The 25806-nt window shown below is 48.5% G+C and overlaps 1 protein-coding gene across 3 annotated transcripts in view; it reads right to left on the bottom strand.

Moving 5' to 3' along the window:
• The window catches only part of bcar1 (BCAR1 scaffold protein, Cas family member), a 218351-nt gene that overhangs the window by 82983 nt on the left and 109562 nt on the right, over window positions 1–25806 (bottom strand). For all 3 annotated transcript variants that reach the window (XM_078400360.1, XM_078400359.1, XM_078400361.1), the window contains exon 2: window positions 5882–6835. In XM_078400360.1, coding sequence (XP_078256486.1) covers window positions 5882–6835 — 954 coding nt within the window. The remainder of the gene's footprint in view (window positions 1–5881; window positions 6836–25806) is intronic.

Genomic DNA, 25806 nt, shown 5'->3' with positions numbered 1-25806 from the left:
TGTGTTCTGCGCACTTTCCTTCAAGTGAGAATTAGGATCAGAGAATTGAAAGACACTTTTAATTTGTTTAGGGCAAAAAGGTGGGCAGTTCTCCAAGCCCCGAATCGCCCATTCGCTCCTGGGACTCACCTGCAAGTGGATGAGTTCAGTTGTGGAACAGGTGACGTTTCGGGTCGAGACCCTTCTTCAGTCTCGACCCGAAACGCCACTCATTCCTTCTCTCCAGAGGTGTTGCCTGACCTGCTGAGTTACTCCAGCTTTTTGTGTCTATCTTCGGTTTAATGCGGCATCTGCAGATCATTCCTACACATTTTAGAAACATTTCCTACACATAGAAACATAGACAATAGACAATAGGTGCAGGAGTAGGCCATTCAGCCCTTCGAGCCAGCACCGCCATTCAATGTGATCATGGCTGATCACTCTCAATCAGTACCCCGTTCCTGCCTTCTCCCCATACCCCCTCACTCCGCTATCCTTAAGAGCTCTATCCAGCTCTCTCTTGAAAGCATCCAACGAACTGGCCTCCACTGCCTTCTGAGGCAGAGAATTCCACACCTTCACCACTCTCTGACTGAAAAAGTTCTTCCTCATCTCCGTTCTAAATGGCCTACCCCTTATTCTTAAACTGTGGCCCCTTGTTCTGGACTCCTCCGACATTGGGAACATGTTTCCTGCCTCTAATGTGTCCAATCCCCTAATTATCTTATATGTTTCAATAAGATCCCCCCTCATCCTTCTAAATTCCAGTGTATACAAGCCTAATTGCTCCAGCCTTTCAACATACGACAGTCCCGCCATTCCGGGAATTAACCTAGTAAACCTACACTGCACGCCCTCAATAGCAAGAATATCCTTCCTCAAATTTGGAGACCAAAACTGCACACAGTACTCCAGGTGCGGTCTCACCAGGGCCCGGTACAACTGCAGAAGGACCTCTTTGCTCCTATACTCAACTCCTCTTGTTATGAAGGCCAACATTCCATTGGCTTTCTTCACTGCCTGTTGTACCTGCATGCTTCCTTTCAGTGACTGATGCACTAGGACACCCAGATCTTGTTGAACATCCCCTCTTCCTAACTTGACACCATTCAGATAATAATCTGCCTTTCTATTCTTACTTCCAAAGTGAATAACCTCACACTTATCTACATTAAACTGCATCTGCCATGTATCCGCCCACTCACACAACCTGTCCAAGTCACCCTGCAGCCTTATTGCATCTTCCTCACAATTCACACTACCCCCCAGCTTAGTATCATCTGCAAATTTGCTAATGGTACTTTTAATCCCTTCATCTAAGTCATTAATGTATATCGTAAATAGCTGGGGTCCCAGCACCGAACCTTGCGGTACCCCACTGGTCACTGCCTGCCATTCCGAAAGGGACCCATTTATTCCCACTCTTTGCTTTCTGTCTGTCAACCAATTTTCTATCCATGTCAGTACCCTACCCCCAATACCATGTGCTCTAATTTTGCCCACTAATCTCCTATGTGGGACCTTGTCGAAGGCTTTCTGAAAGTCGAGGTACACCACATCCACCGACTCTCCCCTGTCAATTTTCCTAGTTACATCCTCAAAAAATTCCAGTAGATTTGTCAAGCATGATTTCCCCTTCGTAAATCCATGCTGACTCGGAATGATCCTGTTACCGCTATCCAAATGCTCAGCAATTTCGTCTTTTATAATTGACTCCAGCATCTTCCCCACCACTGATGTCAGACTAACTGGTCTATAATTACCCGTTTTCTCTCTCCCTCCTTTCTTAAAAAGTGGGATAACATTTGCTATCCTCCAATCCACAGGAACTGATCCATAGAAAATAGGTGCAGCCCTAGAAATTCCTCCTCATCTCTTTTCTAAAGATACGTTCTTTTATTCTGAGGCTGTGACCTCTGGTCTTAGACTCTCCCACTATTGGAAACATACTCTCCACATCCACTCTATCTATTTCACTATTCGGTAGGCTCCCCCCTCATCCTTCTAAATCCACAAAGATCAGATATCTTCATCAGGAACCCCTTCAGAATTTATGCAATTAAAAGGAATTGAGATTAAGCTCAGCATCCTTGATATTTCTAGTTTAATTTCAACATATCAGACATAGATGAAATCATCAGGGAACGTTGGCTTGTTCAGAGTTCCTGGAGCCTTGCAGTGAGTGGGAGATTAACTCATTACAAGAGAGAGAGAGACTTATTAACGAGAAGTGCTTCGTCAGTCTTGTCATTGTAACCAAGCGCGTTAAACTCATCTTGCTCGGTCACCCTTCCAGCCATGCTGTAAACAATACAATAGACAATAGGTGCAGGAGGAGGCCATTCGGCCCTTTGAGCCAGCACCGCCATTCAATGTGATCATTGCTGATCATTCTCAATCAGTACCCCGTTCCTGCCTTCTCCCCATACCCCCTGACTCCGCTATCCTTAAGAGCTCTATCTAGCTCTCTCTTGAATGCATTCAGAGAATTGGCCTCCACTGCCTTCTGAGACAGAGAATTCCACAGATTCACAACTCTCTGACTGAAAAAAGTTTTTCCTCATCTCCGTGAAGACTGATTAGAATTATTTCCCAAAAGACAGGAAGAGGTCATTCTTTACCAATCCTTCAGCTGCTTTTCTCCAGGAAACCTCACTGCTGCCTCAGACACATTGAAGCCGCCCACTTTTTTTTGTGTGTTTTTGGGGTTGGGTGGTTTGAGTGCCTGTTTGATGCTTTTATTGTTGGACTGTGTTTTTGGGGGTTTTGGGGTGTGTGATTTGAATGCCTATTTAATGCTTTTATTGTTGGACTGTGATTTGGGGGGTTTTTGGGGTTGGGTAATTTTGGGTGCCTGTTTAGTGCTTTTATTGTTGGACTGTGGGTGATTGAATTAACATTTTGTTCAAGATGGCCGCGCCGTTGTGTTTGGCTGCCTGCCACTGTATGTTTCTTTTTTTTCCTGGTCAGATGTACAGCACTTTGGTCAACGTGGGTTGTTTTTAAATGTGCTATACAAATAAATTGACTTGACTTGACTTGACTTCAATGGCTTTTCAACCAATTCCAGAACTTCAGCTCCTCTTGGCTAACGATCAGTCATCACAGTTGTAATCTTTTTGTGCCTCCCAATTAACGGGGAATGTGTTCATGTCTCCAGCACAGACTAAACGTATCTCCATCAACTCCTCACCCCCACAGCCTTTGTTTCTGACTAACTTAAAGGCGAGTATATACTGCTCTTGTGAGACAGGCTGAGGGAGAATTGACTCTTTATTCCTGAGAACATCAGAGAATAGCAGCAGGAGAATATAGGGGGGGCCTGGCGAGAATAAAGGGGTACTTTGTAAATTTGACAGGGCCCTTTACGGGCGTCTATTTGCCAGCCTTGGGTAGAGAAACATAGACAATAGGTGCAGGAGGAGGCCATTCGGCCCTTTGAGCCAGCACCGCCATTCAATACGATCATGGCTGATCATCCAAAATCATTACCCCGTTCCTGCTTTTTCCCCCAATATCCCTTGATTCCATTAGCCCCAAGAGCTAAATCTAACTCTCTCTTGAAAGCATCCATTGTATTGGCCTCCATTGCTTTCAGTGGCAGAGAATTCCACAAATTCCACAACTCTCTGGGTGAAAAATTTTCTCCTCATCTCAGTTCTAAATGTCAGAGTGCGGTGAATCTTTCTGTGGAATTCATTGCCACAGAAGGCTGTGGAGGCCAAGTCAGTGGGATATTTTTAAGGCAGAGATAGATATATTCTTGATTTGTACGGGTGTCAGGGGTTATGGGGAGAAGGCAGGAGAATGGGGATAGGAGGGAGAGATAGATCAGCCATGATTGAATGGCGGAGTGGACTTGATGGGCCGAATGGCCTAATTCTGCTCCTATCCCTTATAACTGATGCACCCAGGGTTGGCATTGCATTCATGGAATTCAAAAAGCGGCCTTTATTTCAGCCCTTCCGAACCCCTATTCGAGATGATTGGGATTAATAACGAAAGAGTCGAGAACATTTCAATAGCTCTATTCAGAATGTGTGGTGTATCTTCCACAGATAGACACTAGCTTGGACACTGTACAATCAGTATGGGTAGAACTGCAAAAGAGCCAAGGACAGCAAACACTTGTTGGAGTTGTGTACAGACCACCACGTGTGTGCAAGCAAAGAATTTCACTGTGACTTGTGACAATAAAGTATTGAATTCAATTCAATCAGGGTTAGGCAACCTGACCCTTCAAGCCTGCCCTGCATTCAATATTACCTCCCCTTTACCTCCCCCCTCAACTCCATCCAAGGGCCCAAACAGTCTTTCCAGGTGAGACAGAGGTTCACCTGCACCTCCTCCAACCTCATCTATTGCATCCGCTGCTCCAGATGTCAACTTCTTTACATCGGCGAAACCAAACGCAGGCTCGGCGATCGCTTCGCTCAACACCTTCGCTCAGTCCGCCTTGACCAACCTGATCTCCCGGTGGCTGAGCACTTCAACTCCCCCTCCCACTCCCAGTCTGACATTTCTGTCATGGGCCTCCTCCAGTGCCATAGTGAGGCCCACTGGAAATTGGAGGAACAGCACCTCATATTTCGCCTGGGCAGCTTGCAGCCCAGCGGTATGAACATTGACTTCTCCAACTTTAGATAGTTCCTCTGTCCCTCTCTTCCCCTCCCCCTTCCCAGTTCTCCCACTGTCTTCCTGTCTCCACCTATATCCTTCCTTTGTCCCGCCCCCCCTGACATCAGTCTGAAGAAGGGTCTTGTCCCGAAACGTCACCCATTCCTTCTCTCCCGAGATGCTGCCTGACCCGCTGAGTTACTCCAGCATTTTGTGAAATAAATACCTTCGATTTGTACCAGCATCTAGTTATTTTCTTACACTTCAATATGATCATGGCTCATTTGCCCCATCGCAGTTTATCTTGTGCAGCAGTCTTGAATTCCTAAATCTATCTTAAAAATACCTCAGGCATTTATACATCTTTAAATATCTCCAACCTCCACAAACCCTCAGGGTGCAAATGTTCAGAGATTCCCCCTCCAGAAATGGCACTGGTGGAGAAAGGGTTTTAACCTTGAAAATGTAAACAACGGTCAGTTTATTTTAGGGATGCAGCTTAGAAAATGTGCCCTTCGGCCCACCGAGTCTGTGCCGACCGTCAATCACCCACACACTAGTTCTATCCTACGCACACACACTAGGGGACAATTTACACAAGCCAACGAATCTACGAACCTGCACAACTTCAAAATGAATGAACAAACTGAAGCACCCGGACAGAAACCCACGCGGTCACGGGGAGAACGTACAAACTCTGCACGGACAGCAGCCACAGTCAGTGTCGAGCCCGGGTCGCTGGGGCCGGCCGTAAGGCAGTAACTCTACTACTGCGCCACCTATTTTCTAAAGTGGAGCTGCCAGGATTGTATCACTTCACTATCAAGATCAGACCATCAGATGCCTTTTAGCCTGTGTTTTATTGTGATGGATATTCATTAAGAGACCAGTCTGAGCTAATTACACATCTAACCCTTACACGTGGACTGCCTTACAGCGCCCTACACAGACCCGGGTTCGATCCTGGCTGTGGGTGCTGTCTGCATGGAGTTTGTACGTTCTCCCCGTGATCACGTGGGTTTTCCTCCAGTTTCCTCCCACACTCCAAAGACCGACAGTAGGCAGGTTAATTACCTTTGGTAAAACAAAATCATAAACTATCCCCAGCGTATCAGTTAGTGTTAGTGTACAGGGATCGTTGGTCAGCTGGGGCTGGCTGAGATGAAGGGCATGCCCCACTCTGCATCTCTAAACCGAACGAGATGGTCCTAGCACACAATAACAGCAGAAAACAATTTGCAGGATGAATCACCAAGGATATCAGTTTACGGAATTAATTTACCTTTCCAACCGGCTTTGTTCCTTCCCAGTTCCTCTTCTCCAAGGATGGAGGAACCTGGTAGATATCCTGGGCTTGGTTCATGGAGGGAGGTATTTGGTAGATGTCCTGGGCTGGGTTCAGGGATGGGGGCACCTGGTAGATGTCCTGGGCTGGGTTCATTGAGGGAGGTACCTGATAGATGTCCTGGGCTGGGTTCAAGGAGGGAGGTATTTGGTAGATGTCCTGGGCTGGGTTCAAGGAGGGAGGTATTTGGTAGATGTCCTGGGCTGGGTTCATTGAGGGAGGTACCTGGTAGATGTCCTGGGCTGGGTTCAAGGAGGGAGGTATTTGGTAGATGTCCTGGGCTGGGTTCATGGATGGGGGCACCTGATAGATATCCTGAGGCGGACTCATCGATGGGACCTGGTAGATGTCCTGGGGCTGATTCATAGACGGAGGCACCTGGTAAATGTCCTGGCTTGTGTTCACGGACTGGGTCAACTGGTCTTGCGACGTGGACTTCTGGTACATGGTCTGGTGCAGCTTAGTCGGGGTGGCCGGGTACTTGTTCGACTGGCTCTGCAGGCTCGGGGGGACCTGGTACACGCTCTGCTGCGGCCCCTTGTTGGACGAGGGCATCATGTAGACGTCGTCGCCCGCCCGGTGCATGGCAGTGTACTGCGAGGACTGAGAGGGCATCTGGTAAACATTCTGCTGCTGCTGCTCGGACTGCTGCGGAGAGTGGGGGTGCTGCAGGCCCGGGCTGCAGCTCGGATGCTTCTTGTCGTACATTCCCACCAAGATCTTCAGGCGGTTTCCGGGCACGATGCCCTGCCGCCCGTGTAGGGAGCAGAGCCACCAGCCGTCCAAGCCCCCCGTGTTCCGCTCCAGAACCGTCATGATATCCCCCTTGCGAAACGTCAGCTCATCTGGCGACTCGGCCACATTGTCGTACAAGGCTTTAGCAAGTACATTCTGCAAGACAAAGACGACACCTCTTAGCAATGAAAGGATGAATGAATGCTTTACTGTCACGTGATCAACACCCAGGAGAAGACTGACCTGAGCATGAGCAATGGGGATAGACACAAAGTGCTGGAGTAACTCAGCGGGTCAGGCAGCATCTCTGGAAAACATGGATAGGTGACGTTTCACAGAGTGCTGGAGTAACTCAGCGGGTCAGGCAGCATCTCTGGAGAACATGGATAGGTGACGTTTCACAGAGTGCTGGAGTAACTCAGCGGGTCAGGCAGCATCTCTGGAGAACATGGATAGGTGACGTTTCACAGAGTGCTGGAGTAACTCAGCGGGACAGGCAGCATCTGTGGAGAACATGGATAGGTGACGTTTCACAGAGTGCTGGAGTAACTCAGCGGGTCAGGCAGCATCTGTGGAGAGAAGGAATGGGTGACATTTTGGGTCGAGACCCTTCTTTCAGACTAAGTTAGGGTTCATGATATTGGGGAACTTATTCAACACAAACATTCACTGCAGTAAACATTTATCACGACCAGATTTAAGAATAAAGGGTTGGCCATTTAGGACTGAGATGAGGAAAAACTTTTTCACCCAGAGAGTTGTGAATCTGTGGAATTCTCTGCCACAGAAGGCAGTGGAGGCCGATTCTCTGGATGTTTTCAAGAGAGAGTTAGATTTAGCTCTTCAGTTAAGGGAATCAAGGGATATGGGGAAAAAGCTGGAGAGGGGTACTGATTTTGGATGATCAGCCGTGATCATATTGAATGGTGGTGCTGACTCAAAGGGCCGAATAGCCTACTCCTGCACCTAATTTCTATGTTTCTATGTTTCAAATCAAATAGTTGTATGAAAAAAAATTGAAAAATACTTGGCTTTAAAGTATTTCTCACAGTTAACTTATAACTTGCACAAAGTTTAGGCCACAAAGTGCTGGGGTAACTCAGCGGGTCAGGCAGCATCTGTGGAGAACATGGATAGGTGATGTTTCACAGAGTGCTGGAGTAACTCAGTGGGTCAGGCAGCATCTCTGGAGAACATGGATAGGTGACATTTTGGGTCAAGCCCCTTCTTCAGACTAGTGGTCAGACTAGTGGCATCATGTACAGCACAGACTCTGTGGGCCAAAGAGCCTGTTCCTGTGTTATACTGTTCTATGCAGGCAGACAAGAGGACCTGTCTGAGCAGTTGCAACTCTGTGGAGTATAGTTCTGCTTGCTGGCAGTTGCCATTTACGTTAACGATCCCACTTTTATCTACACGTTTTGCCCATGTTCTGTCGGTCGCCATCATGCTTTAGGTGAGCAGAATCATGAAGCCAAAATCCCCCACCTGGTCAGAGGTCATTGCATTTTGTAGGACCAATTATGAGCCTGGTTAGCTACTTCCACTGTGCAGGAAGGAACTGCAGATGTTGGTTTATACCAAAGATAGGCACAAACAGCTGGAGCAACTCAGCAGGTCAGCTTACCCATCCCTTTCCTCCAGAGGTGCTGCCTGGCCCGCTGAGTTACTCGGTTTTTGCGCTACCCACTTCCACTGCTGATTACCCCAGTTGCAGCTGGTATCGACCCAATGGGCCGAATGGACTGCTTTCTGCGTCACTACGAGTATGGACATAGAGTTCATCTGATAGGCAGATTCTCCATTAGTACGGGTGCCAGGGGTTACGGGGTGAAGGCAGGGAGAGATAGATCAGCCATGACTGAATGGCGGAGTAGACTTGATGGGCCGAACGGCCTAATTCTGCTCCTACAACCTATGAAACCCTCAAGTATAAAAGTGCAAGGAAAAGATTAGTCCAATATTGCATCTTAAACGGCATCTTAAATGCAATGACCTCTGACCAGGTGGGGGATTTTGGCTTCATGATTCTGCTCACCTAAACACAGAGAGCTACACGTCATGTAAAATTGTGCTTTCAGAGTGTGGGACATTAAAGAACCAAGAGGCGAGAGATACATTAAAACAGAAGGTAAAACGGAATTAATTGTTTGAAATAACTCTCAAGTAGAACATCGAGATAAAAATCTTTATGGGAAAGTTAAGGCATTACAGAAATAAGTCAAAAGGCCAATGTTCTTTTCTCAATGCTTATTCTTGTGTACAGAAGGAAGTGGCACATAAATCTACAGGAAGTGCTACACTCCCGGGATAGATCTGTCTTGGCCAACTACAATTACCCTGTGAGTGGTTCGCTTCAGGGGCCTCAGTGACAAACACATCCATGCATCTAACTGCAGATGTAGCTTTACATCAAACAGAGACACAAAGTGGTGCTGGAGTAACTCAGTGGATCAGGCATCATCGCTGGAGGAAAAGGAGAGGTGGCGTTGTGGGTTGGGACCCTTCTTCAGACTCAATGGGAATTGTTTCAGCTTGACGTTATGGACGGCCCTGCAGATGTGGGCTGAAGGGCCTGTCCCTGATCTGTACTGTTCCACATTCTGTTGGGTAACACAGTCCTCAGTGTCTATTATAAGAAGATAACTGTAGATGTTGGTACAAATCAAAGTTTTTTTATTCACAAAATGCTGGAGTAACTCAGCAGGTCAGGCAGCATCTCGGGAGAGAAGGAATGGGTGACGTTTCGGGTCGAGACCCTTCCATCAGTCTGAAGAAGGGTCTCGACCCGAAACGTCACCCATTCCTTCTCTCCCGAGATGCTGCCTGACCTGCTGAGTTACTCCAGCATTTTGTGAATAAAAACCTCTGTCTATTATTGTACGTCTAAACTCCTAGAGCTCCCATGTCTGAAGAAAGGTCCCAACCCGAAACATGGCCCATCTTTTGTTTCTTGAGATGCTTCCTGACCCACAGAGTTACACCAGCACTTTGCGTCTAACTTCCATACATCTAGCCTTCCCGACTGGGAGGATGGGTGATCCGGGTCAACCTCTGGTGTTCCGGTCACTGATGGCCCGGCACTTCCTTCAATCCGAGCGGGAGCATAGTGTCCGGTCTCTGTGCCTCCATCCTGAAAGAGCTAAATGTTTACTTCTTTGTTAACTATTAATTCTTTCTTTAAGTTGCTAGAAGCCCATAGTGCCTTGGAGACATGGGAGGGGTGTAATTAGTGGGTCAGAGATGTGTTTAGTTTAGTTAGAGATAGAGATACAATGTGGAAACAGGCCCTTCGGCCCACCAAGTCCGCGCCAACCAGCAATCCCTGCACACTGACATTATCTTACACACACAAGGGACAATCAAAACTTTACCAAACACTATCGTACACTAGGGACAATTTACATTCATACCAAGCCAATTAACCCACAAACCTGTACGTCTTTACAGTGTGGGAGGAAACCAGAGATCCCGGGGAAAACCCACGTAGGTCACGGGGAGAAGGTACAAGACAGCAGCCGTAGTCGGGATGGAACCCGGGTCTCCGGCGCTGTAAGGCAGCAACTCTACCGCTGCGCCACCTCGTATTGTTAAATTATTATTACGTGACCTCGGTCGGTCTGGCAAAATGGATAACTAGAAAGGATAATGCCGGATGGTGTATCTGGAGCTTGTGTCTGCCCTCAGGGGAACCATATCCAAGGCAGGGAAAACAAGGAACACCCAACTATCGTCACGTTGCTTCCTGCAGCAAACATTCACCTTCTGCCGCCAGCGCTCGTCAGCTGTCATTATCCAACGATAAAACTCATGAAAAGCTGCACTGGACAGAAATGTGTGGCTGGCAACCAGGTTCATTCCCAACCTCCTCTATCTATTAATGTTACAGCGGTCTCACGCAAACGCTCATCAATCTCAGCTGCTGTGTCACAGCACATTCCCTTTTATTGACCATCCGTCATCCAACTCCGTGAAAGCCAAAATGGCCAGGACCAGCAGAAGAACAAATTCATTTCCATCCTTCAAAATTACTCCGCATTGGCCATAAGGGCCTCGTGATAAATGTGCCCGAACACATCCCACGGCAATCCTGGAACCACGAAGAAATGTTAGAAGCATTCCTGGTGACAGGAACTTGAGCTTTCTAGCATCAGTCAAACTCTCAAAGAACCCTTCTCCTCCTTTGCTTCACTGCTTGGCTTGTAGATAGGACTGCGAAAAACAACAGCTTCCCCCATCCACCCCCCTCACCCTCACCTCTCCCCCTCCAAACTAGAATCAGTCTGGACTCCAGGTCAGGCAGCATCTCTGGAGAAAAAGTGTGAGTGACGTTCCAGGGCACTCCAGACTTCCTAGCAAGCAGCTGGGAAGGCATATGATATGTTGGCAAGGATATCCTGATGCATTTGTTCAGGGCCGTGGTGATTCCCTGCCTAGAGTTTTGCGAGCAGTTTTGGTGTTTGGGGAGAAGGCAGGAGAATGGGGTTAGGAGGGAGAGATTGATCAGCCATGATTGAATGGCGGAGTGGACTTGATAGCAGATCGGGGAAACATCACTGCCTGAAGTGTTGTAAACTCTACTCCACTGAAAGCAGAGGAGGCCATCTTAGTGAATAAACTTAGGAAGGATGTAGATCCATTTGTCAGTGGCAAACTGCTATGTTGGACGGAACTGCAGATGCTGGTTTAGAAACATAGAAACATAGAAAATAGGTGCAGGAGTTTTCTCCGAGATCTTCGGTTTCCTCCCACACTCCAAAGACGTGCAGGTATGTAGGTTAATTGGCTGGGCAAATGTTTTTAAAAAATTGTCCCTAGTGGGTGTAGGATAGTGTTAATGTGCGGGGATCGATGGGCGGCAAGGACCCGGTGGGCCGAAGGGCCTGTTTCTGCGCTGTATCTCTAATCTAATCTAATCTAATTCACAATCATACCAGGCCAATTAACCTACAAAGCTATACGCCTTTGGAGTGTGGGGAGAAACCGGAAATCCCGGAGAAAACCCAGGCAGACACGGGGAGAACGTACAAACTCCGTACAGACAACACCCAGGGTAGTCGGGACTGAACCTCTGGCGCTGTGAGGCAGCAACTCTACCACTGCGCCACCCTCCAATGTGTATCAGGGTGTCACGACATGTTTTGGATTCAGCCAATCTCAGAGAGTGTCTTCTCCGCTTGGAAAGCTGCAGCAGCAATCTGAGGTTTTCCACTGGCCGTTTCCCTCTCTACCACAGTGCCACGCACTGCTGCTCATGGGACATCATGACCCTTCCCGGACCAAGACATTTCTGCCTTGGGGAGAAAGATTCTAAAGTAACGCAGCATCTTTTAGTTTAGTTTAGTTTAGTTAAGAGATACAGCGCAGAAACAGGCCCTTCGGCCCACCAGGTCCGCGCCGACCAGCGATCCCCGCACACTAACACTATCCTACACCCACTAGAGACTATTCTTTTTTTACATTTACACCAAGCCAATTAACCTACAAACCTGCACGTCTTTGGAGTGTGGGAGGAAACCGAAGATCTGGGAGAAAGCCCACACAGGTCACGGGGAGAACGTACAAACTCCGTACAGACGGCGCCCGTAGTCGGGATCGAACCCGGACCGCATTCGCTGTAAGGCAGCAACTCTACCGCTGCGCCACCGTGACCGCCCTAAAAACCTTCTTGGACTGACGTGGGTAATGATGTCCCATGGGCAACGGCGGGCAGTCTGTGAGGAGACTTTGAAGGCTCAGTCAGACCCATAATTAGTGCATCGTAGAGGAACGAGAGGAAGCTACAAAATGTGAACGTGACTAGACAAATGAGGTACTGTCGTATGTTGAAAGGCTGGAGCGATTGGGCTTGTATACACTGGAATTTAGAAGGATGAGGGGGGGATCTTATTGAAACATATAAGATAATTAGGGGATTGGACACAGTAGAGACAGGAAACATGTTCCCAATGTTGGGGGAGTCCAGAACAAGGGGCCACAGTTTAAGAATAAGGGGTAGGCCATTTAGAACGGAGATGAGGAAGAACTTTTTCAGTCAGAGAGTGGTGAAGGTGTGGAATTCTCTGCCTCAGAAGGCAGTGGAGGCCAGTTCGTTGGATGCTTTCAAGAGAGAGCTGGATAGAGCTCTTAAGAATAGCGGAGTGAGGGGGTATGGGGAGAAGGCAGGAACGGGGTACTGATTGAGAGCGATCAGCCATGATCGCATTGAATGGCGGTGCTGGCTCGAAGGGCTGAATGGCCTACTCCTGCACCTATTGTCTATTGTAAAAAGGATATTCTCAGCAGCTGCCAGGGCCAGAGCCCGGGGCCTGAGGGTACTGGGTACGCTTTACTTCCAGACTTCACAGATAAAGCATGGAGACAGGCCCTTCGGCCCACCGAGTCAGTCCGCCCCGACCAGTGGTCACCCACACACAAGCACCATCCTACACACTAGGGACCATTTACAATTTTACCAAAATCAATTAACCTACAAATCTGTACGTCTTTGGAGAGAGGAGGAAACCCACGTGGTCACAGGGAGAACGTGCAAACTCTGCACAGACAGCACCCATAATCAGGACCCAACCCGGGTCTCTGCCGCTGTGAGGCAGCAACTCTGCCACTGCACCACTGTGCCACCCCTCAACCATCTACACTATAAATCAGGTGAAATATCTTCTGCAGTGACTCGAGCGTGTGAAACTGAAGGCACTGGAGGCTAAAGCAGTAAATAAATCCAAGGAGGAAGTAGATCCATTTGCAAATGTCAAAGGGATCCAGGGAAAACAAGGATAAGACAGGAACAGGGTCTTGTCGTTTAGTTTCATTTATTATTATTATTATTGTCACGTGTACCAACGCACCGTGAAAAGCTTTTGTTTGCAATGCTATCCAGTCAAAGAAAGGGGAGAAGATTTAGCGCACGATAAAGTACGATATAGTTCAACGGTCTGCAGTAAGCTAGATGGGAGGGAGCTCAGGCCTGTACTCTAGCTGACGAGAGGACCATTCAGTTGCCTGATGACAGCTGGGAAGAAACTGTTCCTGAACCTGGAGGTGTGCGTTTTCAATTTTCTGTACCTCTTGCCTGATGAGAGAGGGGAGAAGAGGGCGATTCTCCATCATCGCGTTGAATGGAGTAGCAGGCCTGAAGGGGCCGAATGGCCTACTACTACCGTCCAGGTTCATGTACTCGGGTTTCCAGTCAGAATCGTGACTACGAATAGCTTTCCCATTCAGGTGTAGTCTTCTTTACAGGGGGGGTTGGAGTCTAGGGTTATGCTCGGTAAAAGTACAGTGACCCCAGTCCTCCTCTCTCCGAGCTACTCAGGCCAGCACAGGGGCGGTGGATGGACTGATGAAGCCGCCCGCCTGCCGGCACTCCGTCATCTCATTGTCACTCCTGCCGCATCTGCAAACGCGACTGACTCCCAGCTTTTTCCAGAAACACGAAGTGCCTGTTCCATGAGTCATGGGCAGTTCTGCTTCACAAATTGCCCAAGAACAATGTTTTAAACTGGGGAATGATGATCGTAAATACTAAATTTGGGAATTTTCTCCAACGTGTATGGATGTGTCATGACATGTTTTAGACCCAGCCAATCTCCTAGCGTGTGAGACAAGATGTCCTCTTATAGAGACAACCAGCCCAGAAACAGGCCCTTCTGTCCAAGCTGACCAAGATACCCCATCTACACTGGTCCCACCTGCCCATATTTGGTCCATGTCCCTCTAAACCTTGGATTGACTCAAAGTGCTGAAGTAACTCAGTGGGTCAGGCAACACCTCTGGAGAAAAGGAATAGGCGATATTTCAGTTTGGAACCCTTCTTCAGACTGAGAGTAGAGGGGGAGGAACTGGAGGTAGGGAAAGATGGGGAGGGGAGGGAGATGGAATGCAGGGGTTACTCGAAATGAGAGAAATCAACGTTCACACCACTGACGTCTGTCCTGGGCCTCCGCCACTGTCAGTGAGGCCACACACAGATTGGAGGAACAGCACCTCATATTTTGCTTGGGTAGCTTACAGCCCAGCGGTACCACAAAATGCTGGAGTAACTCAGCAGGTCAGGCAGCATCTACGAGAGAGGAAATGGGTGACGTTTCGGGTCGAGACCCTTCTTACCACCCAACGGTATTAATGTTGATTTCTCCAATGGGTAAAGTTTCAGGTCGGGACCCTTGTTCAGTCCTCTTCGGTCTGAGAAGGGTCCTGACCTGGAACCCTCTGACACGGACTGCTACATTTGACCAGCCGGGCCTACCATGACCAGCCGGGCCTACCATGACCAGCCGGGCCTACCAACTCAGGCTTTTCCAGCAGCGAGCACTGTGACCGGTGGCGTGCGAGAAATCTCACCGTTATTGCACGATCAGCAGTGGCTCGTTTCACTCAGTTAATCTCCGGCATTAACTTTGTGATTGTAGCTGCAAATCCAGCATCACTCACCCCAGCACAACATTTGCCTCCTTCCCCCCCACCCCACTCATCAGCCACTAGGAATGTCTGGACTGTAATTGTGTAGTCTGTCCCAGCTCACTCTGCCTCCACCGTCAGCAGCTCGCACTGATGACATTAGATTTGCTGCAGCATTCACACAGAGCTTGCAGTGTGCGCACACACACACACACACACACAGGTACGTACACACAGAAGCACACACACACACACACACAAACATTTATGTACACAGACACAGACAAACACATACAAAATATACTGAAGAAAGGTCTCGACCTGAAACGTCACACATTCCTTCTCGCCAGAGATGCTGCCTGTCCCGCTGAGTTACTCCAGCGTTTTGAGTCTACCTTCGATTTAAACCAGCATCTGCAGTTCTTTCCTACGCACCCAGAGACTCGCGCACACAGACACACACAGTCAGCCCAGACTATCATGCAAACCAACCTCCCTTCTATCTACACTTCACGCTGCCTCGGCAAGGCCGCCAGCATAATCAAGGCCGAGTCTCACCCCGGTCACTCCCTCTTCGCCCCTCTCCCTTCAAGTAAGATGTACAGAGGTTTGAAAACGCACAGGTCCAGATTGAGGGGCAGTTTCTTCCCAGCTGTAATCAGGCAACTGAACCATCCACTCACTAACCAGAGAGCTGTCCTGACTTCCCATCCACCCAGATGGAGACCCTCGGACTCGTTTTGGTCTTTTATCGTAATCACGCACGGTCTTTCCACTGACTGGGGTAACAGAGAACTAGTGTGAATGGGTGAATGGGTCAGTGTGGACTCGGTGGGCTGAAGGGCCTGTTTCCATTCTCCATCTCCAAACGAAACACTCAGCTCAAAGTAACACAGCATCTGATTCAATCACAGTCAGATTCAGCCCAATTCTGTGGCCGCTGATGAGGTTAGAGTTGATGAAAAGATTACAGAGTTTGGCTTCCCAAAAATTACCTGGAAATAAATGTCATGGGTGCTTCTGAAGGAGTTCACAAACAAGAGGCAGTGAAAGGGGTGGATATGTCGCCTGGGATTAATTATTGGTTTGCAACTAAGGGCTAAAAAAAAGGAGAAAGAATGTTCAGACAGGAAGGGAATTCAAACTCAGAAGCTAGTCTAAACTATTTGAAGTGATCCTGCTTTCCTGCACAGGCATTGTTTCCACCACCACCCCCCCCCCCCCCTCCCCCCCACTCCCCCCCTCCCATCCCACCTTCCCTCCAAGTTCAACTGGATAAAGCACAGGAGAGTTTAAACAGCCAAGCTGGACTTCTCATTGCAACAGGAAACGCTGGGAGAATTGTCACACCAGCGGATGCAAATACCACAATCCATAGTTTGGCCCAAAACCAAGACTCGGGAGGCGAGAACGGTTTAATACGAAACACAAGCAGATTATAACTCTGAGCACTTCCACCAGTTACTGCATTCCTTTCAACAAGTCCCCCTCTCCACCCCAGAGTCAGTGATTCATGTGAAGCATCGGAAAAGAGATATGGCACAAATGGCCGCCTGGACACACTGGACACAGATCCCAATCGCAGACTGGACACAGATCCCAATCGCAGTCTGAACCAGGGTCTCCACCCAAAACGTCACCTAGTCCTTCTCTCCAGAGATGCTGCCTGACCCGCTGAGTTACTCCAGCACCTTGTGTCTGTCTTTGGTGTGAACCAGCATCTGCAGTTCCTACTTTCTGCATGCCAACATATTGACTGGATCCCAAACAATTTTTAAACATTCTTAACTTCTCACTGCTAGATAAGCTTTGCTCCTCAATCACCTACCCTCCTCCCCCACTCAATTCCTCACCCTCCCACCCTAATGCTCACGTAATAAAAGTCAACAAGTACACACATCATTCTCCGGTTGCTGACTGCATCACAGAGTGAGTCAGATGTCTGAGTTACACTAAAGCCCTGTACACTAAATATTAGGCGGCGTTACAGAGCAAAGCCAGACAGGTTTTTTTCCCCTCCTCCTTGGCTGGGAGTCAGGCTGAGCCAGAACTAAAGGGCTGCTCGCAAGATGACGCTTGTCTGCTTTAGTTCGGCCCTTCTCCAAGGAGCAGAGAAAGCAGACGGAGAGCTGAAGCGTCCACAAATGCGGCAGCACCACGGGGTTTTTGTGAGTTTGGTACTTCTCAGTTCAGGTTGCAAGAGACTACAACACCTGGACCTCCCTCACCACACTCTCTCTCAGGGGTTGCCAACTACCTCACTCCCAAACACGGGACAAGGTGACGTCACCGCCCCACGCCCCACGTCACCTCGCCCAGCCAGCGGCCACGTGCTCCCGCTCAAACAATGGCGGCGGGAGGCGGGTTGCTACGCAACCTCCGTTAGGCGGTGCCCGGGCCTCGGGCCTACACTGTCCGGGCCTACACTGTCCGGGCCTACACTGTCTGGAAGGTAGACACAGTTTTTAAACCAGCATCTGCAGTTTTTGTCCTACTACACCATCCGGGCTGACACTGTCTGGGCCTACAGCATCCAGATCTACACTGTCCAGGCCTACAGCACCCCCCGGGCCTAATACGGGACAAGGGGCGGCCCCGTACGGGACAAACCAATTTAGTCCAAAATAAGGGATGTCCCGGCTAATACGGGACAGTTGGCAATCTTGGTTTCATCATGCCAATGGCAGCAACCAAGGCTATTTGAAGTTGGAGAAGTCAATGTTCATACCGCTGGGGTGTAAGATGCCCAAGCAAAATACGAGGTGCTGTTCCTCCCATTTGCGCTGGGCCTCACTCTGACAATGGGCTCACTCGGCCCAGGACAGAAATGTCTTTGATCCGACCTGACTGGACTTTATCTGGCACTAAACATTGTTCATGTAATTCCCTTTATCGTCTATCTGTACACTGTGGACGGCTCGATTGCGATCATGTATTGTCTTTCTGCTGCCCGGTTAGCACTGCACCTCACCACACGTGACAATAAACTCAACTAAATTAGGAGAAAGCAGGAAAAACATAACAGTGCCCTCAGTTTAAAAAAAAGCAAGTTACCTTTTCTGTAGCTGATTGCTGACAACATTGACATAAATACTGGCGATTTACAGCCAACATCAACAAAAGACTGGGTCTCGAGTTAAACTTTTACATTGCACTTATACAGTTGAACATAGAAAATAGGTGCAGGAGGAGGCCATTTGGCCCTTCGAGCCAGCACCACCATTCATTGTGATCATGGCTGATCATCCACAATCAGTAACCCATGCCTGCCTTCTCCCCATATCCCTTGATTCCACTAGCCTCTAGAGCTCTATCTAACTCTCTTTGATATTCATCCAGTGAATTGGCCTCCACTGCCTTCTGTGGCAGAGAATTCCACAAATTCACATCTCTCTGGGTGAAAAAGTTTTTCCTAACCTCAGTTTTAAATGGACTTTATTCTTGGACTGTGTGGCCCCTGGTTCTGGACTCCCCCAACATTGGGAACATTTTTCCTGCATCTAGCTTGCCCAGTCCTTTTATAATTTTATATGTTTCTGTAAGATCCCCTCTCATCCTTCTAAACTCCAGTGAATACAAGCCCAGTCTTTCCAATCTTTCCTCATATGACAGTCCTGCCATCCGGGGGATTAACCTGGTGAACCTACGCTGCACTGCCTTCAATAGCAAGGACGTCCTTCCTCAAATTAAGATCTGGCCCCATTCACATAACCCGACAGCAAGCATTATTCCAACCCACAGGATAAATGCGGTGAGACTTTTGCTCTGCGCACCACAATTCTGCTGGAATCCTGGATGAATAACAGGAAACCAAATCCAACCGGGAACAGAACAAATATCATTTTGCTTTTGAAAAATAAACAATGCCCAGAGATATGGATTTTTCTGGTAGAACAACTCTGTCTATGAGCCACGCACTCATCGTGGAGTGTTTAGCTTCTGGATGGTGGGAATGGGGCCACCCAAAAATAAAGGAAGTCTACTGCTGACGATGCAGGTTCTTTCTGTGTGACCACTCAGCCTACTGGTCTAACAGAGGGCCAGAGAGTGACAATGTACTCAGTAAAACTGGGGGTGTGGCACGGTGGCACAGTGGTGGAGTTGAGAATTGGAAAATTCAATGTCCCTACCACTTTCACCACATCAAACGGGATCCCACTACTGGCCACATCTTCCCATCTCCACCCCTTTCTGCTTTCCGCAGAGACCGTTCCCTCTGCAACTCCCTTGTCAACTCGTCCCTTCCCACCCCCTCCCCAGGTACTTCCCCTGCAACCGCAGGAGATGTAACACCCATCGTTTTGCCTCCGCCCTCGACTCCATCCAAGGACCCTGACAGTCTTTCCAAGTGAAGCAGAGTTTCGCTTGCACCTCCTCCAATCTCATCTACTATATCCGCTGTTCCAGGTGTCAACGTCTGTACATCGGCGAGACCAAGTGCAGGCTCGGCGATCATTTTGTTGAACATCTCCTCTCAGTCCGCCTTAACCAACCAGATCTCCCGGTGGCTCAGCATTTTAACTCCCTCTCCCAGTCTGACCTTTCTGTCCTGGGCCTCCTCCATTGTCAGAGTGAGGCCCAGCGCAAATTGGAGGAACAGCACCTCATATTTTGCTTTGGCAGCTTACACCCCAGCGGTATGAACATTGACTTCTCCAACTTCAAATGGCCCTTGCTTTCCCTCTTTCTCCATCCCTCCCCCTTCCCAGTTCTCCCACCAGTCAGTCCCACTGTCTATGACTACATTCTATCTCTGTCCCGCCCACTCCTCTCAGTCTAAAGAAGGGTCTCGACCCAAAACGTCACGCATTCCTTCTCTCCAGCGATGCTGCCTGACCCACTGAGTTACTCCAGGATTTTGTGTCTACCTTCACTGTTCATACCATTGTGAGGTGAAAATGAGGTGCTGTTCCTCCAGTTTGCATGCGTTCTCACTCGGGCAATAGAGGGGTCTCAGGACAGAAAGGTTGGTATGGGAATAGGAAGGGGAGTGAAAATGGTTAGCATGGTCTCTGTTTTACTGACAGAGTAGTGGGGATTCCAGACCTCATTGTCCTCCCAAAACCCAATTGAAATAAATCAGCTCAAAATGAGACCTCATGTATCATCCCTTCATAAGTGATAGGAGCAGAATTAGGCCATTCAGCCCATCAACACTGCTCTGCCATTCAATCGTGGCTGATCTATCTTTCCCTCTTAACCCCATTCATTCTCCCCATAACCCGTGACATCTGTACTAATCAAGAATCGATCGCTGCCTTAAAAATATCCATTGGCATTAAGCTTGGGCTAAAGTAGACCATGGTTGACCTAGATGCAGCCTCATGGTCCATTCACCCCTTGTACCTCAGCAGCAGATTCAAGTCCTTATGAGGAATTCAAACCAAACTCACTGTGAATCATCCTGATGTACTGATTTACTGAATGGAATCTGGACACATTCCATCCCTTTTACTCAGGAGCTTTTAGTAACAGTCTGACATTGCACAACTGCATGCCACTGTAAACAGCTCACAGCTCTCCCCCCCCTCTCTCTCTCTCTTCAGAACGATCCATTCACCCATTTCCAATCAATCAAATCCACGAGCTGCAGCTCCGTGCACTGTTAGCAAAAAGAAACCCGAGTACTCGGCAGTGAGTAATGAAACCCGAGGCAGGAACAGCAGAGACGGAGCTCCTTCTCTGAATTACTGAGAGATAAATGATTTGGAGCAGGCGAGAGAAACAGGGGCAATTGCTTAAGATGCAACATTGAAACTGATTCATGCATCATCCTTCGTGAGGCATTTCATGCTGTCTCGAGACTGTTGACAACGGTGGAGTAGTGCGAGTTCCAGAACACATTCAGGCCATTCGGCCCACTGAGCCTCTGCTGGCTCTCACAGCATACCATGCAAATGCCAATCCACACTTTAGGCTGCACCTTCTCCTTCCTCTGGCATGTCCTCCAGAGGCGGCACAGCGGCAGAGTTGCTGCCTCACAGCGCCAGAGACCCCGGTTCAATCCCGACTACGGGCGCTGTCTGTACGGAGTTTGCACGTTCTCCCCGTGACCCGCGTGGGTTTTCTCCGGGTGCTCTGGTTTCCTCCCACACTCCAAAGACGTGCAGGGTTTGTAGGTTAATGGGCTTCTGTAAATTGTTCCTCGAGTGTAGGATAGGGCTAGTGTTTGGGTGTGGGCTCGGTGGGGTGAAGGGGACGGTTTCCATGCTGTATCTCTAAACTAAACTCAATGTCATTCAGTCCATCCTTCCTTGTCCAATCAGCCTCTGACTTCTCTTGTAACCTTTTATCCAAGAGATGCAACCATCCATCTTGGACCCCATACTCAAGCTCTTCCAATTCTCTCTATTTACTTCCATCACTACTTAAAACCCACCTCTTCAACCAAGTCTGTGATCACTCCAGCTAATGTCTTATATGGAGTCATCTCACATTTTAATCTCAATTATGGATCAGTGAAGCACACTCGTTTAGTTTAGTTGGGAGATACATTGCGCAAACAGGCCCTGCGGCCCTCCAAGTCCACGCAGACCAGCGATCCCTGCACACTAACACCATCCTACACAAACTACAATTTACAATTTGACCATGCCAATTAACCTATAAACCTGTGCATCCTCGGAGTGTGGGAGGAAACCGGAGAAAACTCACGCAGGTCACGGGAAGAACGTACAAACTCCATAAAGACAGCAAGATCGAACCCGGGCGTCTGGATCAGTGAGGCAGCAACTCTACCGCTGAGCCACCGTGCCGCCTAACGATCAATCCATTATTCCCACGGTAAAGACCTTGTGCAAATGCTAGTCACCGCGATTATTACAACTAGACAACATAATCGTGACAAACCACGAATTCATAGCTGAACTGCAATTTGATCTCATTAAATAACATGAAACATGAAATTGTTGTAAAATGATTCCAGGGGATAGTTTTTTTTCATAGAAAACTAAAGAAAAGTTGGTTAAAAATACCCGGATCAAGCACCAAAATGGGAGCAGTTCCTCAGGGTCTCGGGAAAGTTCCGCTCAAAAACTAAGGAGGCAATTTTGTCCCCCAGTTCTCAGCTCACATCTGTGGAATTCTCTGCCACAGAGGGCAGTGGAGGCCAAATCACTAGATGCATTTAAGAGAGAGTTAGATAGAGCTCTGGGGGTTAGTGGAATCATGGGATATGGGGAGAGGTTGGGCACAGGTTACTGATTGTGGATGATCAGCCATGATCACAATGAATGGCGGTGCTGGCTCGAAGGGCCAAATGGCCTCCTCCTGCACCTATATTCTATGTTTCTATGCTATGACTACCGTGGTTGCAGAGACCGCAGCAATCACAGTGGCACAGAAACTAGTGATTTCTTGAGATTTCTTAAATGTTGAGATCTTGGTTAATGATATGAAAGAGTTATCCGATTCTTAAGGGGCATTCAGTCTCTCTTTCATTTATAGACCCCCTCGGTTCTGCGTGTGAAGCCAAAAGGCAGGCTTGTTTCACATTCCCTGACATACCACAAAAAAAAACATGTATGCATTAAATAAGACAAGGTCTAATCCATCTTGACTTTTGATAGGAATCTCTCACTGTAAGGTCAGAGAGAGAACAAAGTAACAGGCACAAGCTGTGGAGATCGATGGCATTAAGTAGCCACCTGTCTTGACCCAGAGTTCACTGAAGTTGAAGTTTCCTGATTCTCGGTGTTATTGTTCCATACAAGGTCATTAGTGATAGGAGCAGAATTAGGCTCTTCGCCCCATCAAGTCCACTCCGCCATTCAATCATGGCTGATCTATTTTTCCCACCCAACTCCATTCACCTGCCTTCTCCCCGTAACCCCCCGACACCAGTACTAATCAAGAATCTATCTATCGCTGCCTTAAAAATCTCCATGGACTCGGCCTCCACAGCCCTCTGTTCAAGCTCAGTTACCTCCTTCCTACACTGAACGCAAGGATCTGTCCCAACTCGTAGCTGTGGTGTTGGGCGTGTTGGAGTTTGCAACATGTCATCTCACAAGGGAGGGTTTGGCATTCTGTGTGTATTATACACAGCCTAGGGGCACAGTAATGTAAGCAGACAAACCACAAGCTGATGTGCAATTCACTTGAAACTCTGAAGTGCTCAAACGCTCTTGCTCCCAAGTTGTTCCAATATATCTCCAGGGGGAAAGCAATATTCTGAAGGTGTCAGCGGTACATTGTTGTCAGCACGGATCAAGACGGTAAAGCCCTAGGCCACAATGTTGACCACAGATCTCAAAGACGCAAAGTGCTGGAGTAACTCAGTGGGACAGCCATGCCTCTGGAGAACATGGACAGGTGATGTTTGAGGTCAGGGCCTTTCTTCAGACCCACAGAAGGAGGTCACAGACCTCCTTCTAGGATATAAACAAGATGGAATAATGTGGGGATTGATATATATTTAAAGTTTAAACAATTGAAGGTTTAAGGCGAGCTGGCACAGATGGTCAATTGGAACCAGCATAGATCAGACTGGTTGACCAGGCAGGATTAAGGAGCATGATGGTCTGGACAACTACTACTTGCTTGTGCATTATTTGGGCAGCACAGTGGCACAGCTGCTACCGTACAGCGCCAGATACCCGCGTTCCATCCTGACCTCGGGGTGCTGTCTGTGTGGAGTTTGCATGTTTTCCTATGACCGCGTGTGTTTCCTCCGGGTGCTCCGGTTTCCTTCCACATCCCAAAGACGTGTAGGTTCGTTGGTTAATTGGCCACTCTGTAAATTGTCCCCTAGTGTGTAAGGAGTAGATGAGAAAGTGGGATAACATAGGACTGGTGTGAATGGGTGGTCGATGGTCAGCGTGGACTCGGTGGGCCATGGATGGGACAGGTTTAGGGGGCATGTGGGCCAAATGCAGGTAGGTGGGACTAGTGTAGATGAGGCATGTTGGTCGGCATGGAGAAGTTGGGCCTTAGCCAGGGCCTGTTTCCATGCTGCATGATTCGATGATGATGTGCTTATTTTAGAATGAAGTATCTTTAGAAATAAAAATATCTGCAGTTCAGGAACACAGACAATTCCACAGAGAAGCACTAGCTGTTGGCAGTGTGTGGCTCAGTGCATTGCTGATTATGTGGCAGCACACACCGCAGGTCAGAGAGGCAGCAGATCGTCCGCTGTGCTCCTGGTAGTTGCCAACTGTCCCGTATTAGGTCCGGGGGGCGCTGTAGGCCCGGACACTGGAGGCCCGGACACTGCAGGTCCGGGGGGCGCTGTAGGCCCGGACACTGCAGGGCCGGACACTGCAGGCCCGGACACTGCAGGCCCGGACAAAACTGCAGGCCCGGACAAAACTGCAGGCGCTGGTTAAAATCTGTGTCTACCCTCCGGACAGTGTAGGTGCGGACACTGTAGGCACACATTAACTACCCTCTGACTAAAGAAGTTCCTCCTCACCTCCTATCTAAAAGAGCGCCCTTTAATTTGGAACATTACAATAGACAATAGGTGCAGGAGGAGGCCATTCGGCCCATCGAGCCAGCACCGCCATTCAATGTGATCATGGCTGATCATTCTCAATCAGTACCCCGTTCCTGCCTTCTCCCCATACCCCCTGACTCCGCTATCCTTAAGAGCTCTATCTAGCTCTCTCTTGAATGCATTCAGAGAATTGGCCTCCACTGCCTTCTGAGGCAGAGAATTCCACAGATTCACAACTCTCTGACTGAAAAAGTTTTTCCTCATCTCTGTTCTAAATGGCCTACCCCTTATTCTTAAACTGTGGCCCCTGGTTCTGGACTCCCCCAACATTGGGAACATGTTTCCTGCCTCTAACGTGTCCAACCCCTTAATAATCTTATATGTTTCGATAAGATCCCCTCTCATCCTTCTAAATTCCAGTGTATACAAGCCTAGTCGCTCCAGTCTTTCAACATATGACAGTCCCGCCATTTCGGGAATTAACCTGGTAAACCTACGCTGCACGCCCTCAATAGCAAGGATACTTCTTCAGAAAATAATGAATGTTGGCATTTTGACTGCAGTAAGTTATCAAAAGCCAGTGGTCAGTTTGACCAAGGGGTGGGGCCTCGACATCCGGCATCTGAAGCCAGGTTGCCGTGACAACGGGGCCTGGCAGGCACTTCGACCTCAGGCTTTTAAATTTAAGGCAAGCCACAGGAATAGGAGAGGGTTCTGGCACAGGGGATGGGTCAAATCAAACAAGGCTCACCCCATTGCATGAAGGAACGTACTACACCACTGCAAACTGGCCCCAGCACATTGAGTCGGTCTTTGATCAGAATTAGAGCTCTCTATACCCACCTATGAGGGTTGATTTTCAAGCTTAAATATGTCAGAGGGACACACAGACATTGGCCTTCAAAAGCTGAATGACTTAAGGCTACAAATGCTTTTTGGCTACATTAGATTTGTGGAGTTCACCTGCTTTACATAGAAAGTTACTAAAGTAAGCTCACCCACGCTCAATAATATTTTTTCCTCCCATATAATCCGCTCCTCTCTATGTGTCATTCCTGCAGTTATCCACCTTGCTCCAATCCCTGGGTGGCCTTTTCCAACAACGAACAGACACAAAAAGCTGGAGTAACTCAGCGGGTCAGTCAGCATCTCTGGGGTGAAGGAACAGGCGACGTTTCGGGTCGAGTCTGAAGAGTTTGGGGAAAAAATGGGGTTTTGGCCCAACCCGCAGAGTCACTCCAGCATTTTGTGTCTTATCTTTGGTGTAAACCAGCGTCTGCAGTTCCCTTGA

This window comes from Rhinoraja longicauda, chromosome 6, assembly GCF_053455715.1.
Source record: "Rhinoraja longicauda isolate Sanriku21f chromosome 6, sRhiLon1.1, whole genome shotgun sequence".
Classification (NCBI taxonomy): Eukaryota; Metazoa; Chordata; class Chondrichthyes; order Rajiformes; family Arhynchobatidae; genus Rhinoraja; species Rhinoraja longicauda.
This window is presented reverse-complemented; position numbering and strand designations above follow the sequence as displayed.